This window comes from Pecten maximus, chromosome 12, assembly GCF_902652985.1.
Source record: "Pecten maximus chromosome 12, xPecMax1.1, whole genome shotgun sequence".
In the NCBI taxonomy this organism is placed as follows: Eukaryota; Metazoa; Mollusca; class Bivalvia; order Pectinida; family Pectinidae; genus Pecten; species Pecten maximus.
The window spans coordinates 6,754,111-6,773,584 of record NC_047026.1 but is presented as its reverse complement, the minus strand read 5'-3'; the positions used below and the strand labels follow the sequence as shown (position 1 = coordinate 6,773,584).

Sequence of the window (19,474 nt, the reverse complement as noted above, 5' to 3'; positions counted from 1 at the left end):
AATTACAATTACAGTTTCGTATTAATACACAAACGAGCTACTCATATAAAGTTTTGAAAGAAATTGTTGCGTCTGAAGGAATCATAAGTCATGTAATTGAGCTAACAGAATATGCATTACTAAATATGGTCATAAAAAGAGGCAATAGATAGGCAAGAGTATCGCAATACAGTTCAATTATGGATCTTTGATGAGGGAGATATGGTGTTCTATGAACCTGAAATAGTGTTTTGTGGGTTAATACCATTTATTTCTTTTTACATTGAAATGGAACCATTAAGTTTAAGTCATGAAACCTAACTAGGAAACTTTACTATAGAATGCTTTCAGTTTACAGATACCACAGGAGAACTAAAGAAACAGCCCATGATTGTTGTTTGTGTAATCCAATAGATCACCGCTGCCTAGCAATGGACATCCTCTGTAATTAACATCAAATTGTATCAATGACATCACCCAGAGTAAAGAATTTCTTGCAATTCTACAACGAGCCAGTTCGAGTTAGTCATGCAATGCATCTTAGGTAGGTGATGGTATTGCGTTAGAATGTGAGAGGAGGTTGGGATGAGCTGACATTCGCCATTCTAAGTATCAATTAGTTTGACAAGTGCTTCCTTCAACAAGAGTTGTACAAAGTGAAATAGTGAATTATGGTAGGTATGAGGCTAACGCGATATATACAGTCAATATAGAACTTTTTACTCTAGATTGACAACACGAGAAATAGAGCACATTTATCACGTGACCTTAAAGGTAGTATTCGGTACTATCATCAGAGGCTACAGAAGATCGAACGACATATGATGCGAGGAGAAATATTTATTGTGTCAATTTCTATATTTTGATAATTTAGTTGTAATCCAATTTAGATTTGACATTGATTCATAATAATAAATAGTGTGCTTTATTTATAACGTAAACAACAGGGACAACTTATAGCTAACCTGCATGGTAAACGTGATTATTTCAACTTCCGAATCATTAACTTTCTGTTTCTAGATAGTAACATCCCTGCTTCTCCTATCTTGAGGGTTTCGATATTTAAAGATTGTTTCGATAATTTTCGCTTCCGTGGTATATGTTGACTACTGACGGAGAAATAATCAACCAGTGTTTAACGAGATACATGTTGATGGATGTCAGGTACACGATCTACGGTTGACATCATCATTTCATATGTAGATACTCTATTTAGATATGCGATATGAAGTCAGACGTGTTTGATGCTTATTGATGTGCCTAGCAATTCTGATATCACCGCTCGAGTTATCATTTTGAGAATATGACAAAGCCAGGATTTGTATGGCGGTTGTCGTCGATAAATCAAAAGACTTTTCTCTCCCGGAACGCCTGGTCTTCTTCTGCTGATACTTTATGCTGAAATTTTGCCCCGTTATATCGTTTTCAAGTTTGAGTTATGGTTTCGTTATTATGTCGGTGTTCTTTGCTGCTTATTGCTACACATGCACGTCGATCCTTGTTTTTAACTACAATATAATGATAGATTTCGTTTTGTCGACCCTGTTTTCCCTTCCTCACCTCTCTCGTGCATGTTTTGCATGTTCGCGTAATTCTACATGTCGTACGCCAGCTTCAAGATGAGCATCACAAAGGGCGTCTCTGTGGCTCCCATCTTGTAGCTTCCACATGTAAAGTTCCTAAACGCCCAAACAAGTTCTCAAATCGTAAACAGACATGAATTCCTACTGCATGAGAATGTTTCAATTCCATCCCGTCATGTTTGAGATTTTCCGCGTGCGCGGTATCAACGTCATCGCCATTGAAGATTGTCGATCTGCACGTGCCTGTAGTCACCCTGCTTCCTTTTGGTTTGAAGCTCTTAATAGTTTGCTATGTCTCAACAACCGGGACATCGCGGGATGCCTGAGGAAATTTATCAGGGACTTGTCCTGATAGTTATCATTTGTATTAGAGAGAGAGTTCTATTTACATCAGAAGTTTATATCCTCTTACATCTGTTGTTTTTAGAAAGGTATTCATTTAAAAAGGATACCGAATTTTGTTGATGTTTGTTTTTGTTTATATAAAAAAAAAAAAATCAACAAAAAAATAAAAAAAAAAAATAAAAAATCAAAAACCAAATAATAATTATGTTAAAAAAAAACCCAACATAGCCTGATATTTCCTGAGTTGGTACTACATACATATTAAAACAACTGTTCTAAATATAAATGTCAATATCTCCTGCGTCTAAATGTGATGTAAACAAGTTTCACCATAACTTACATAAGACTAATGATGTTTGCTTGCCCCCAATTGTAAACACAGTTTTGTTTGTATCTCTAGCGGTTCCAAGTGAGGTCTGCCATATACACACCCTTACAATAAATCATCTAAAGGCGCAACAGCCAAAATGTCGACAAAATATGAACATCAACCAAACTTGAGTAGACACCTTTTAATCATTCATTTCTTCCTGTGGTTCCACAAGAATTTGTTGGCAGAGTTGAAACTGCTCTTTCTTTTTATATGAGTTATAAAACAAATACAATTGTTTCTGTATGTTCTATATAACCATCGGTTTACTTTAAAACTTATATATAGGTAACAGGGCCATGTCTGGCCTATTCCCTCGTTAAGGCACATTAAGCTACAATATATTCATACGTTACGTGAATATCTTGTAAACTATACTCTTGTTTCGTCTAGGAATGTCACACAGCACCACAGGGTTCCACAGGCCTGTCGACGCTGTCGTGACACCAATATAGCTCACGAGTACAGAGGTCAGACTAACAGGCATGGATACATTTTTCTTCATGTGTCTTGGGATAATGAACGATATACACTGTCATATGTTGGATGTATGTAGTGTTAAATCTAAGTTATCGTTGTATGTTTGTTATTAAACATGACACTATATTGATATATTGCTTTTGTATGCATTAGATTGTAATTGTTTGTTTATTTGTATGGTTAGTTTGTAATTATATATACACGTATTAAGAAATTATTGTATGTATACGTTAATCATTGTATATATTACGGAATTATATATCACGGAATGATTGTATGTATATGTTTGACATAGTATATATCAGCGAATATATTGCATTTAATGCATTAGTTAACCATTGTAAGGTAATATGACTTTGTTATTGTAGTTATTACTATAGATATTAGTTTGTAATTAATGAGGGAATGAGCTTGTACATGGCCTTGTTTTATGTTACCGTTGTATTGATATTTTTTCAAAAGCGTAATATTAATTAAAAAAAAAAAAAACAAATAAAAAGAAAACCAAAAACAAAACAATGGTTTATCACTTAGTAGCCGTTCAATATAAGCCTGCTGCTTCCAGATATTCGTAGAATCCATGCTGCTTTTCCTTCTGCTTTGGTTTCCTTGGCTATTCATTGTGTACCTTGGTATAATTTTTGTTCATTTTGTTCTTGATTAAAGGAAAAACATTATCTGTTTAATTTGTACCTCCACTTTCCCAATACCGATAACTGTACTTATCTATACTGTAAGGACTGTACTGATTTAAGACAGTATTCACAAAAAAATCTTAAAAAGGAAATTAATACTAGATTCAGATATATGAATATGAACTGCATTATACAGCGGACTCATCTTTCTTGTGCTCGTCAGTGATACAAAGGCCCAAAAGTCTGAAAATCTGGAAGGAATATGTTGGGCTTAAAGTTGTGTTGACCGATAGAAGGCGAGATTGTCCGGTTATATTGTCAGAATAGATATATGACTGCATGGGAAATAATGAAATAATATCGATATTTAGTTTAGTGTACCATTTATTAGACAAGTTATACACACAAGTAATAAATAAAATCCAAATAAAGCATGAAAAATACTTATCAATATATACAAACTCGACAGTCAATTTTCTTATTCTTATGCGATTCACAATTCACTGATACGAAAGACATTGCGTTCATGACAATAGAACATACATATTCATATCTCATGAACTTCATGGTAGCGAAAGTCCACGACTTCAATGAAATAGAATATATACATCCTGATTTCATGAACATGATACGTACATTATCTATTTATATGTTAATGATATATTTTGATTGTGAGAAACAATGATATCGTAAACTTTCATGTAACAAATTCTGAGGCAACGGTTACACATCTATATATACATAACAACACCGGGATTTTGATACGAAGTCTACACGGCGATATATATAATACCTATATAAAGTTCCCTAGTCTTAAGTGTCATGATATGGACAAACCTAGACTTATGTGGCAGGTCTCGTCAATGGACCAGGAGACGCTTTCTCTTCCGGAATACATGTATCTGGTATTTCATTAAAAATTAAGAGTAAATCGATATTTCGTTTATATCTTGCTCTTGTTTATTATGAGCCAAATGAAGATTTTCTGAAGTTAAATGTCGATATTTTCTGTTCGTTTTTGGAACCAAAATGAAACCAGAAAGTAGGATTTCAGCATTTGAATGTTAATACCGTTAAATTGAAAAAAAAAGAAAGAAAAGGACAAAATTGAGAGCTAATTAACTCGTTACGGTTCGATGACTTCGTCATCTTCGTCCAATATTATAACAAGTACCAACTTAAACATTTAAGGCACGGATATTACAACTTGTGTATCAAATTATAATCGGTTTAATATTTGGGTATTTGTAAAGAGGTAAGATAAAGCAATTCCTTATCAAGGTATCCAACAGGACTTCATTGAAAATGTCTTTAATATGTATTACTGATGTTAATGGAATAATAACTTTAAAAACTAATGTTTTAACATCTCAAACATCTGAGAAACATTAGCTATATAAGTGTATCTTAGTAACATTAGTTACATAAGTGTGTCTGAGAAACATTAGTTACATACGTGTATCTTAGTAACATCAGCTACATAAGTGTATCTTAGTAACATCAGCTACATAAGTGTACCTTAGTAACATCAGCTACATAAGTGTATCTTAGTACAATATAACATCAGCTACTGTACATAAGTGTATCTTAGTAACATTAGCTACATAAGTGTGTATCTTAGTAACATTAGCTACATAAGTGTATCTGCGTAACATTAGCAATACAAATGTCTAGGAATCTGGGAAGCATTGGTTATATTGGTGTATCTTGGAAACCATGGTTACTTTACGTTACATGGGTTTATCTAAGAAACCTTGGCTACGTTACATGGGTGTAACTAAAAAACCTTGGTTACGTTACATGGGTGTAACTAAGAAACCTTGGTTACGTTATATGGGGGTAACTAAGAAACCTTGGTTACGTTACATGGGTATCTAAGAAACCTTGGTTACGTTACACGGGTGTATCTTGCAAACCTTGGTTACGTCACATTGGTGTATCTCGATAACCTTGGTTACGTTACATTGGTGTATCTAGATAACCTTGGTTACGTTACACGGGTGTAACCAGGGAACCTTGGTTACGTTACACGGGTGTAACTAGGAAACCTTGGTTACGTTACACGGGTGTAACTAGGAAACCTTGGTTACGTTACACGGGTGTAACTAAGAAAGCTTGGTTACGTGACACGGGTATCTAAGAAATTTTGGTTATGCTACACGGGTGTTTCTGGGACACAATGAAAACAAAGATGTAACACGATATGATATTTTTTCTATATTAGCTATCATGTGACCTTCGCGCCTAAACAACATAGACTAATTACATATCGTATGTCGACAGTTCAACTTCATGTCATGGTTGGTAATACTACACACAACACAAGTGTATCATGATTGTGAAATTATATTTGTATATAGATCACAGCATGTTTGCTTAATATATTCAATGAGTAAATAATTCCAACTTTGCAAAAATATCTTAATTTGCATTAGAAACAACAACATCACATATTTCACATTCACACACCATCTTTTATCACAGAAATATCATGAAAACACACACACACTCACACAAAAGCAATACACAATTTATCATACTAACTAATGGATTTCATAGTAATGTAATCGCCACTCTCATGATGACGTCACGGAGGCTATGAGTGGGTGTAATACCCGCCACAGCCTGATGACTGGGTGATACTGGTGAACGCCGAACTCCACGTGCATGATTCACACACAGAGCAGTAAACATTAGTCAGATACACATCAGATGGAAATAATGCTGTCGGGTTTTTATGTCAACCGGAAATAGCTGTCGGGTTTTTATGTCAACCGGAAGTTAGTCAAAGTATTAAATCATACAGTACAGCTGACAAACGCAAAATATGAAAGACATTTGGTATTATGAAAGCTGTGTACCCTATGTTTTTCACTAGTATGGACCCTCCCATTATCGTTAGTTATGTTGAATCACTGCTAACTTCACACATGTATGTAGACGGTGTCATATATACCAAATTAATATCACTGAGAGAGATGCTTCTCTGCACCTGAGTGTCATAGTCGAAGTTTACGTAACACATCCTATCTCTAGCTAGTCTTAATTCAATATTCAACACTCAATGTCGTAATGTTCACAAAGACTGTCTATCCCAAATCATTGTCACAGTTCATGAAACAGCTGCAGCCTTAGTCATTGAAGACGAGTGGTTCCTGATGAAATACTGATCACGTGATACATATTTAGAAGATATTGGACCTCTTGGAGTTTCACCTAATACTGGCGTAGGATAGTAAGTCTCTGTGTTACTATTAATCTAGTAAACTCTCTAGTTTACATTCGTGTATCCTCGCGTGGTATCCAGTATAGCCTAGCTTACACCTGATCACATTGTTGTCATAACTGAGTTCTGCTATCAACAAGGATGGATTTACTTCGATCTGAAATGAAAAAAACGTTAATATAAGATATAACGCTATGACATTGTCTTTAAAGTAAGCACATACACAAACTTGACTTGTTAGTTTGGGACGTCTCTCTTTAATGATACAAATATAAGAAGACGTACGAAGCTTAGTGCCGTCATTTCCATTGATAGCTAATATTTATTAGCCTAGGCTAAGGTTTGATTTGGTTTGGTTTATTTTGTTTAACGTCCTATTAACAGCTTATGTCATTTAAGGACGGCCCCCGTACGTGCGACATGCATGCGCGTGGTGAGTACGTATGTGTGTTTTGGGAGGCTGCGGTATGTTCGTGTTATGTCTCAGGAGTTGTCTCATAATTTACACGTATGTTACTACGGACATGTTTATTTCACACAATCTGTCTCTTCTTATTGTTGTTGTTTTTGTTGTCTTTTTTCTATCATCTTAAATGTCATACATTTTCATACTGCATTGACCGTTTGAACATTCGGGATATACAGTGGCCATTGCACTTTACAATTTAGTACCACAAACTGATCTAGTAAGACATGTCCCATATCACACTAAACAATTACTGTTTTTTCATGAAGTCAGAACATGGTGTTATTAACCCGAGATAAGCTATCGACAGAGAACGAAGTAAATACATTGTATGCACTTTTATTGTGAATAATGTGGTACTAAACTGAAGCCAATCAGAGAGCATGGATATTATTTTATCATAATTTTATTTTGTCCGACCAGACAATTAGCATTCCTTTATCTGCATTCCATTAACCACAAATTACATGGATACATTATCCATACTTGTTATTTTAACCAATCAAAATACTTCAGATAGCCCTAATGAAGTAAACATGTCATTTTTATGTTTCAGATAATTACATTCATTAAAGAAACGCCTACTTTGTTTATTTATACACGGCGGGGTTCCTTATTTTCAAACCCAATACACGAGTATCACTTTCGATGTTAGAGGACTGACAACAATCTCTGGTATCAAGTGGGAGGTTAATGTATTTCTAGCATGATGGTTCGACTGTAATCAGAGCAGATCTAAGATATTTATGTTATGATAAAATCTACGATACAAGAAGGCGAATTAAAGATTGCAAGAAGTACATTCGTGTTTGCGAAAGTGATTAAATGTCTACGACAGAATGATAGAATTTTATTTCACATGCTGCTATATATTATCTGCAGAACAAAAAACGAAGTGAAAAAAAAGGTGTTACTTGGTATATTTCACATATTGATATGTATGTCGGAATACTATTATTTAACGTGGTGGTTAAATACGATAAGTATTGTATGGCAAATATTAGTCTTGCTTACCTTAAACACGTAATTACCCGGCTTGAGATCAGTTATATCGATCCACTGACAGTCTATATCTGCCATGTAGTTATCTGAACATCCGATAGAAATCCCTACAAAAAGATATGGAAATACAATACAGTGTACAGAGGGTGTATTTCAGTTCAGCCTGATTACAGATACTGACACCACATTTCAACATTAAAATAAGAAGGTACAATTTACAGAGTGGTCAATATTAGCATCTTCTAAAATGGTGTGTAAATTAACATTGGAAATTTGTAAGCATTTCAATGAAATTTTATGTTCATTTCCCAGAAATTAAAGAAATTCAGGACTTTCTTCTTTCTAATGATATCTATATTCATATTAGATAGAGAAAAAAAACTTGCGTTTACATAACGTGAAACAAAATGACTGGAAAAATTAGATTCTATGTAATGATGACAAGACAATGACAGGGATCTATTTATAATGATCCCGTGCTTTAATAAACAGAAAGACTTGGTTCAGAACAAAACCTGGCAGTTTATTTTAAATTACCCTGATGGCCGTAGTTTTGACACCTGTACTTTGGTCGAACCCCACGATCACATTCGGAGTCCTCGAGACAAAAACTGGCCTTCAGTCCCTCGGCCATAAGGTTCCCGTTGTGGTCGGTGATATCGTAGTGGGCGAAGATTTCCATACTATGATAATGCCTGTCAAAAAATCCCAGATATGTCTGATACAATATGTGAAAATTGAACACTAGATATCTTCTATTTAAAACAAGACATGAGTGTTACAAGCAGTTAACACGGCACTGAAAGAAAAATGTATGCATGAATGAGCACATGATATCTTTATTATTTTACATTCATCTTGTGACACGTACCACGATGTGCTACTGATAGGTTCTCAATGAACATTGATTGACGTTTTTATTCTAAAACGCGATCATTAAGGATGGTCTAATCAAACCTGTTAAGGAAAACCACATAGGGCAAATCGTTAAGAAGAAAACTAATCCACCCCGGGAAGATCAGGTTGAATATTGATACTTCAGTTATATGCCAAACACGATGTTTTACAATGCGTTACATTGTTAAATTTTCCGTTATATCGATATCCCACGTGGGTTCAGAATAGGAATAATTCTCGCACGTCAAATATCATTTATGATACCACAGAATGCTGCGTTTAACACGATCCGAAAGGACATATTCTGCAAATCATAATTATGACGTATTTAGCACTTAGCATTGTCCGCATGGTACCGATACATGCGTGTTTAAAGTGACTTTTCTTGATTTATGACCATTCTCTGTTACATTAACATAAAATGTACAAAAGATAGACAAGGACATGATATCTTTAGATATAAATCACACAGCCGTCTCCCCAATCTACAACCTTTCAGGAGTGTTAAGGGTAAAAATATGTCAATACTAAGGGAAAATAAAAATGTGTTTGCGCAAAAGGTAAAATATAACAGGAGAGTTACATTGAACCTTATCATTTTAACAATTAGTTATAATTTTGGTATTGGGTAATTATAAAAGAAAATTAATTCATTAGTATATTTTTTGATATTGCGAAATCTTTTTAGTCAATTTCAATAGGAAATTCGATTTTCACTTGATATACGAGGGCTGATTGATAAGTTGAAAGTATCGTATCGAAGGATTTGAATTTTTCCGGACAAATTGTATTATTTTTCAACATAGTCCCGTTCAGTATCTATACACTTTTGCCAGCGGTGTTTAAGGGCCTCAATGCAACTTTTATAGAAATCCTTTTCTAACTGCATGTTAGGGTACCTGAAATAGCTGTTTTCAGTTTTAGAAATAGATGAAAGTCTGATGGAGCGAAATTAATTTAAAGCCACAATCGTAAATGGCAGCCATGGCAATGTCATACTCTTTCAATCTAACCCTAACCCTAACCGATTTAGTCCATTTGCAAAAGCCGCTTGTCTTGTTTATTTTAGAGTGGTACCCGTCGATATACACTAACCAAATGAGACCAGTCCTTGGGTACTCGGCCCTATACAGTCAGAGAATAGTAGCCAAAAAGAACATCCTTGAGTACCTCCTTCAATACGAGTCTCGCAACTTATCAATCAGCCCTCGTATATATTACTCACTCCTGTCTCGTATTAGGGCGATTACTATCTACTTACTTACATAACATGTGTATTTTCTTCTCGTATCTATAGGAATTGTAATTCACAATTACAATTTACATATATTTACGAAAATGACACCCCCGCCGTGTCACAAGACATTGAAATTATGACTACTAACTGAAAACACGTATAACATTCTCATCTTTCGCTAGGAAATCCAATTTGAAATTACTAATGATATACCGGATACTTTTGCTCCCGTTTAAAAGAAGAGCAAATATTTAATTATAACACATATGACACTCTCGCCTTAGTCTCTATGAAATGGTAATTAATAATAACTTACTGATGACAAGCATGCCACTCCCACTCATGGCGCCTCTTGGTCGGGTTAAAATCTGCAGTGCCACGATTACGTACAACGCTAGAAAATCTCAACAGCCGTCTCGTGCTTCTTCTCCATCCTGAACCATAAATATAATCAATTATCGTTAATATTGTAATTACAAACAGTACAAAACTTGGAAATCACCTTCCCGCCGAACGAAAAAAAATTGATTTTTTTTTTATCTATCAATGTTCTATATATTCAAACGACTATAACGAAACTTGTAGCATACCATAAGGACTATTTCTTCTGATTTCGTAAGCGGAACTGGATAGACATTGTTCTTCCATTGCGCATGTCAAATAGAACAATGATCGATCTTGAAGGAATGCAGTCGTCTCCACCATATATGTACTTGGTTCAAGGTCAGGGAGCTCTGTAATAGTAGAATATAAGAATAAAAGACAATGCTATCTATTGTGTGTAAGTATGTTTAGTTTAACCCTGTTATCATATAACTAATATTATTGTACTCAGGTATATGTTATATACTCTATATATATATATATATAAAAAGGTTATGAATCTTTGGTAATCTAAAACTAACAGAAATTATCAAGTTTCCTTAAACTTAGGAAATAATTAAAGATTCTTTTGCAAATATTACAGAAAATCAAACTTTCATTTTGTCTTTATATCCATTGAATTTATTGTGACGTAATCACATCACCTGTAAGTGTGAGACGTTGTTGTTTTATGACTAGACAATAGGTAAATGTACAGGTGTCTATATCTATGTTACCTGTGTAATTACTAAATATCACGGCAATCATACAATAAATTGATACATTATACTGTCTGAAATGTACGTTAATATTAAGTATGGTGATTTGCATAACGAATTCCATACTTTTTAATGTTGTTTTTGATCATTTAAACAAATTGCAACAGCTGTTTAATACAGTCTGTGTGTGGCAAATGTTTATATAACAATACTCCCATACAAAAAGGTGCAAATTAGGAAAATGAGTTAGTTGGCAATACACAGCGTTAATCTGAAATGTTTTCAATAAAACTTTACTTTCAGGAATGAATATAGGAAATTTATAATGCGTCTTTCTTGTCCTAACTGCACGATTTCCATCCTTTATTTCTCAAACGTCCCTGCTTAATTGCCTGCTATGTAAATCTGTAAATTTTACGACCTGTGATAGGCGCTAATCGAGCCCAGATGTTCCTGATTACGGCAGAGGTCAATATAAAACTCCTGGTCTTGGGACTCTGTAGAAATCTGATATTTCCTTTTAAATGAACTGTTATTTCCTTTTAAATGAACTGCATACAGACCCTTTGTAAGCTAAATGCAATTTCAGAATTACCTAAGTGCAAAGTAATATACCGACAACGCTGGTTTGCGGTGTATTCGTCCTACAACGTGCTGTGGCATAAGAAGCTCGTATCGTCCAAGGTCCATAGTTATTGACAAGCAATCGATATACTCCTAAGGTCGAAAGTGGCTGATCTTGGCGATCCTAGGCCATTGACAGGGTTTTAATTTCTGCCTAATTCAAATTATGGCGTTTCCTATCTTGATTTAAGAATAATTTATTGCACAATTTTTTATGTATAAAGTTTACATAGATATTGTAAGGAACGAGTTAATACTGGAGTTTTTTTCATTCAGTAAGTGAGGAGATGTAATTGTCATAATGGAATGTTTTAAAGGCGATAGTTTATAAAGTGTATGCACGATATTAAGTACGCTTATTTTCGTCACCAGCCATCATTTGAATATAACCGAGAATTATTGATGATTAAATTATTTATTCAAGGATAAGATAAGAAAAGATAAAGTAGTTTATTGTATTTTGGAATAAATTAAACCTTAAAAAGTTAATAGATTGAGATGAACGACACGTCATATTTGGACTTGTTTTCGGAAGCAATCCTTTCAGGGAGATATCAAGTACCCCAGTAGTAACATCTCATAGCTGTACCTGGCACGTTAACTACCAGTGATTACTCCTCGAATAGATTCGCTTTGTTATATTACAAAATAACAAAAGGAAATATTTTACGTTAAAAACTGCGATGTTCATCTATATTAATCTTTATTTACCTTTTTGTACCTATAATTACCTATATTTATCTATATCTACATATGTTTGTCTATATTTATCTATATTTACCTATATGTTCCTGTATTTACCTATAATTACCTCTATTTACCTATATTTATATATATTTACATATTTTTACCAAAATTTACCTATAATTACATATGCCTACCCATGCTTATCAATATCTACCTGTATTTACCTTTAATTACCCAAATTTATCAAAATTTACCTATGCTCATCTATGTACCCACATTTACTTATATTTATGGACAGAATCCTTATTCTAGATACTGTAAACACAAAATCTATTTTCGTTGTGTATAGAAATTTCTGGTGTTTGGTGATTGCTATACTATATAACAACGAAAAGATATAACGTATTCAATTAATATATTCTTAATTGAATATCGCATATACAATATATTAATTTACATTTTCATTGATGTACGCTTTCCTTTATATGAGGTATACATGATCATGTCTGCCACAAAACTGCCAACTACCTTTTAACTTTTAATAATTTATAATGTTACGTTTGACGACGAAAATAATACTCGCGAATATTTCATGTTGAACAGGAGGTGTGTGGTCCACACTTAACACTTTATCACTAGCCCTCCACCTCTGGGTTGCGAGTTCGAAACCTAGTTGGGGCAGTTGCCAGGTACTGACCGTGGGCCGGTGGTTTTTCTCCGGGTACTCCGGCTTTCCTCCACCTCCAAAACCTGGCACGTCCTTAAATGGCCCTGGCTGTTAATAGGACGTTAAACAAAACAAACCACTCAATAATCATTCCGATATGATACTTGCCTTTTGCACACACCACGCCTGCTACTGAGTCAGCCCTCCTACAACTGTACCCGCCTTCATGCTCTGTCCATTGACATTCATTAAGGTTATCCTCTTTTCCTGTGCATCTCACTGAGAAGAATAACTTAGTCATGTTTCTGCCTCCGAACACAGATGTCTGGTTAAAATAAAATAAATATATTTAGAAATTCCTTCAATTCATTTGAAATTGCAAAAGCTAAAAATAATGCTTTTCAACTGTGAGATACGAATCGAGAATATTTATATTTATATTCAAAATTGCATCAAAATAAATTGGCTGAATCTTCTCCCATTTAAAATATTGACATATCAAAAGAGTGTATAATAAAATTATGTTTTATAAATATTTAGAATGTAATCATGACTTGATGATCTGACATACCAAAGAAGTAAGAATTCAACGAATGTGTAGTAACCTTCAAAATATAGGTCACTTTTGAAGTATCTTTAAAAATGAATGTGCGTGATTAAATCGATCAAGCCTCATATTTCAAAAAAATATGCCTACGTGCGTCGTGAAGGATGATTGAATGAAGGGATATACAAAACTATTTTATTTCTTTAAGCTCTTTTTTCGCTATGGATAACGATATTGTCTTTCTTTTTTAAAAAAAAAGCAATAATACAAAGATGTCCAAAAAACCTAAGATTGGCAACTGAGGCATATAAGCTATTTAAGTGTCAAGAACGCAAAAACAGACAGACCAAAGAAAAGAGGGATCCAAAGCCGACTGTCTTTTGGATAAAGATTAAAGAAAATCATCCTTTGAGTGCTTGAACATCAAGCAAATGAAGTAAAAGAAAAAAAAGACTAATCTTTTAGGATAGTATTAAGATCATCAATGGAAAAAGACATTATTCATTCGAGCTAGTTTGTCAAGGATCAAAGAAGATAGCATTCCACTGATCCGGCTCATCACCAGTACATGTCATGGCCTCTGACATGTAGTCGTACATGTTACTTATCCATTGACGTAACAACATATATATCTACTTTACCACCAAATTGAATGTACTTTATGAAATCACTAGACAGTCTGGTGCATAGAGCTAAACATCCTCCAATATCAGGTTTTAAAACTGTGTTTTTTATTTCGAAACTCCCGTCTGATTTTTGTCAGGGGACATTTAAATATGCCATCAAAACTCAGTAAATTGTCTACCGTATACACTCTTGAGAATATACTATTTAGTCGAGTTCGTTTTGAATGATGTAATGCATGAAAATATGCCTGCAGAACACGTGTCTATTATCTTAGACGAAACAAATTATGACAAGACTATGTCAGTATATGCAACCATATACTCGTAGAGGGAGTAGGTTTGCTTTCAATACTTAAGTATGCTTTGATCCGCCTATATCTCTTGTGAATATATTCAGAGTAGTTTATATGAACAGATTGACAAAATTACAGATATCAGAATAGATTTATGACTTCATCCAACGCCTAGACCATCGTGACACCAAGGTCTCTATGAGAAATGATATCTTAATATACCTAATGTATGCATTATAAGCATGATTTGAAAAAAGGCTCAACTTTCTGTGAGAAAATAGTTTAGTTTACGATTTACAAAGGTTATTATTAATACTGTGTGACTAGTAAGGCAATAGATCTGTTAGATAGAGGGGTTATTAAGGGTAGATTAATATTCACAGGGGTCTACATATGACTCACAGAAGGTTAGACTAGCTTCTACCTTTACAATACGTCGAGGACATATTACACCTATTACAGAAATTTGAAAAAAGTCTAAAACGGAAAAATCTATTAGTAATAATTTCTTACACAACATAGTAATCTAATGCAAAAAGAAAAAAAGAAAATTTTAGGAGACTTTATGTTTTGGCATTTAACATCAGAAGTATCGTTTTGCTTTGTAATTTTAGATAGCTTTGAGCAAAATATCAAGCTAAAATAACGTTTTTGACAACTTATTTGATTATGAGTCATACTTCCATTGGTGTTCATAACACCATGTACAAAACATAAAATACACGTTCAGCATATATAGCAAAGAGTCAATACAAAAAAGGCAAGAAAGACAAAAAGAAAGCGGGAAACGATCTTTGAAAACAAAGGAGTATTTAGAATAAAAGGAAAGTCGAGAAAGATACAAAGTCTAAGTGAATGAAGGGACTGACTAAACGAAAGAAAAAATAAAATCGAGAAGGATATAAGGTCAGAGAACGAAGGGACTGACTTAAAGGAAGACAAAAGGAAGCAAGAAAGATATCAACTCATGGAAAATGAAGGAACTGACTAAAAGGAAGACAAAAAGAGTCGAGAAAGATATAAAGTCAGAGAACGAAGGGACTGACTAAAAGGAAGACAACATGAATCGATAAAGATATAAAGTCAGAGAATGGAGGGACTGACTTAAAGGAAGACAAAAGGAAGCGAGAAAGATATCAACTCATGGAAAATGAAGGGACTGACTAAAAAGAAGGCAACATGAATCAAGAAATGTATAAAGTCATAGAGAATGAAGGGGCTGACTAAAAGGAGGAAAACAGGAATCGGGAAACATATAAAAGTCATAGAGACTGAATGGACTGACTAAAAGCAAGAATAAAAGGAATCAAGAAAGACAAAGTCATAGAGACTGAAGGGACTGACTAAAAGGAAGACTACATGAATCGAGACTGATACGTGAGAAATGCGCGTTACCCAAACAGATTAGCTCTGCCTCCTGACTTAACTTGTACCGTCTTTTCAATTTCAATCAAATGAGATTTTTATGTATTAAATGTTTCGTATGTTTATTTTCTTTCACCTTTAAAACATCAAATTTGACGCATGTTATACACGAATAATCAGTCCTGTCTACAAAGACGTCATTGTATCCTGACGAATACGAAAATGAGCATTTTCGAGTAATCATAGTAATTATTTTGCGTTTAACGCTTCAAATTCAATTATGTTGTTGCAAGCAAGTAACATGTATTAAGATATATGTGTGTTTGGTTTATTGAATAGTTAAACCTTTTTTTAAACAAAGGTTTCGGTCTTTTGTAACTAAGTGCACGTTTTACATTGGTGTGACGCTGTGAAATAATATCAGTTGATATCAACTCTGAAAGCTTAAATAATACGAAAATGTTTTATAATGCTAAAATAAAAATACCTTTGAAGTGCTGTAAATTGTCATGAAGTTATACTTTAAATCAAAGGCACTATAATCTTAAACTGAGTACTTACAGTTGTGTTTTGCTGAGCGTATCCCGCCCCGACGTGCCTGCATGCTACTATAGCTTCTTTGAATGTCCACTGGTCACCACAGATAACTCCATACACTGTCTGACCATGGGGCAGCACCTCCAGTCTACCGTCCGTGCCTCTTCGGCCACCTGCTAGCCGGACCTTGATTCGCTACAGAGAGAATAAGTCAAATATTAAAATGGAAAAGACAGTCACATTATCTAAATTATCACTCTTGTTTCATTTCCCTCGATTTGGTGGTCTCGATGTCTTATCAGTTTCTATGCATTAACCATTTTTACCTCTTAGATACAGAAAAGGAAAAAACATAGCTCATTATAAGAATTATTGTATAAATGCACATTTGCGTGAACTATATTTCTATTAAAAATGCATTCCTATGCAGAAACAACATGTGGTCTTGTTGAGTCACAAGATAATGACACATATGCATGTACTGAAGCTTTACCTGGGTGTATCATGGCGTTTTACGTTCAAAAAAGAGTTAAAAACATATTAACTAAGAGATTCAACAAGTTAAGCGAAAGCAGAAAAATGTAAAATTCATTCATTTCATTGAAAAAAGTGCATAAGATGAAATTAATTCAGTTAAAAAGAGAACATTATCTGGTGGGAATATACCAGATATAATTTTGTCCCAGAAAAACACCAAAACTGTTGTCAATCATTTTAGAGTATACATTTCATCATCTAGACACTAAGTTTACCAGAATAGCTCGGGGCCATAGACCCCTGTTTAAGTAACAAGGTATCGTATGTCCACACAAAAGTAGATGGTGTTGGGACGGGGAGTCAGGACGACCTCAGGACTAACCACGGTTATCCAGATCTTATCATGTCTCCAATAGACACTCTCTAGTAACCAGAGAGTTTAACATTTGATACCAGTCTACAGCGCACAGGTTAAATAACATTATATCTGACGACAATTCGGCCACTATCTCACCAATAAAACGGTCTTATTACTTCATGTAGACGGCTTGAAAGCGATAACATTTTAATTGTTGAAAGAGTTTTAATTCAATTATATTTGTCTTATTTTACGTATAATTTGCCAGTATTTACCTGTTGATATTAACCCCGGATCATTGTCAGCAACCTTTGTCAATATGCATTTGATTGTTATGGTCACATGATATGGTCACATGATACGACGTGACTGTGCTGAGCTTGCAGTTAGCGTGCATGTATGACATTTTACGTACATGAGAATCTGGGGATGGCTTTGGTACCCCCAAGTCTTCATACAATAGCTCCGTCAATAGGATCCAATTTAAGAAATTAATATTGCTCATATCTACGAATGTGGGTGGTTAAGTGTGAGCATGGTGTGTGTTTTATTGCGAGTGATTTATATATTATATTACCCAATGAACTTTTTATCATACCTACATCTATACTAGCATTATAATTACGTTTTTATATGAAACTACGATTATGTTTCAACATACCGCTGATTTAGTGATAAAAAGCCTACATACTCCGCTTCATTTATTAATTTCTCAAAAAAGGTCTTGCACTTAGGCTATATTTATCGTTGTTATTAACTAATATTATATATGAAGATGTATTTGGTTGTTAAGTTCTTCTAAGATTATAAAAGCTAATCAACATGCTCTTGATTTCCTTTCATTAGGTATGTGTGGGACAAGTTTTAATTAACATTCAAACTCTAAAATCTTATTATTATTATTGATCTTTTTGCAGTTGTAAGAATATTTTCATATAAGGAAAAATAACCATAATAAAAACTCACCGATGATGAACCTCTATGCCCGCCGTGGTGATGTCTGTGTCTGTGCCCAATACTACCATTTCTGTACCTCTCCATGCCATTAGGGTAGATCCTGTTGTCCTCAGAAAGTCCATTCCTTGAATCCTGTCTTGCAGTTTCACTAATTTGGTGCCGTGACGCACTTCCATATACCGAATTCGAGTTAGAATTCACGCTGTTTACGTTGTTATACCTAGGAGCTTGTGTTACAGCGGCATCTGCTTTCATTTCATCCTCTCTGGCCGATGGTGCTGGTGTTGTCGTCGTCGTTGTTGTCGTAGTTGTCGTTGGAGGAGCTGGGGTAGTTTCGCCTAGTACTGCTCTACGCATTGCAATGAACTGTGCGAACGTCTTCCTTTCTGCTCTTGTTCCCGGTTTTGCTACCAAGATTTTGCCATTACTAAGCTTCAGTACCCATCGCTTGAGAACCTTGTCCATAGCCCACTTGTTGACCGTCAGATTTGGCCGTGTTGATTCCTCTCTAGACGCGAGGTTGTCAACTGCAGCACGTCGTGTTGTCGGTCTTGGTAAAGCTGACGTCGGCTTTGGGGTTGTCGTCGGTTTAGCGGTCGTGGTGGTTGTTGTTGGCGGTGTTGGCGTTGTTGTCGTCGGTCTTTGTGTAGGTCTTGCTGTTGGTTCTTGCACAGGAATAGAATTATCAAGAACATTATTGATCATGGTGTCGATTGAATTAGCGTTCGTATTTTCAGGAAAGCTGCTGACGGCCTGTACTGGTATCTCGTTTTCAGCAGCAGGAGTAGGTTGTATTGGCCTTGGAGTGGCTGTTACAGGTTTAGGTGTTGTTTGAGGCGGACTAGGTTTAACCGTTGTTGGTCGTGGGGTAGTAGTCGTGGTTGTTGTGGTTGTTGGTTTTGGTGTTGTGGTTGTTGTGGTTGTTGGTTTCGGTGTTGTGGTAGTTGTGGTTGTTGGTTTCGGTGTTGTGGTAGTTGTGGTTGTTGGTTTCGGTGTTGTGGTAGTTGTTGTTGTTGGTTTCGGTGTCGTGGTAG

General features: G+C 34.9%; 1 protein-coding gene across 2 annotated transcripts; it reads right to left on the bottom strand.

The window, feature by feature from the left end:
• Nucleotides 1–3,758: 3,758 nt before the first annotated feature.
• Nucleotides 3,759–19,334, bottom strand: LOC117339521 (lysyl oxidase homolog 3-like). Of its 2 annotated transcripts, none has more exons than XM_033901169.1 (9): nt 18,450–19,334; nt 16,673–16,843; nt 13,449–13,605; nt 10,811–10,954; nt 10,537–10,654; nt 8,624–8,781; nt 8,099–8,193; nt 4,911–6,775; nt 3,759–4,854 (listed from the first exon to the last, which is right to left on the bottom strand). In XM_033901169.1, the coding sequence occupies exons 1-8, from the start codon at nt 19,143–19,145 to the stop codon at nt 6,647–6,649; spliced, it is 1,668 nt and encodes a 555-aa protein (XP_033757060.1). In that variant the 5' UTR covers nt 19,146–19,334; the 3' UTR covers nt 3,759–4,854; nt 4,911–6,646. The 2 variants fall into 2 exon arrangements, with proteins under 2 accessions (XP_033757060.1, XP_033757061.1); XM_033901170.1 differs by having other exon boundaries at nt 3,759–5,308; nt 5,342–6,775.
• Between the last annotated feature and the right edge of the window lie 140 nt (nt 19,335–19,474).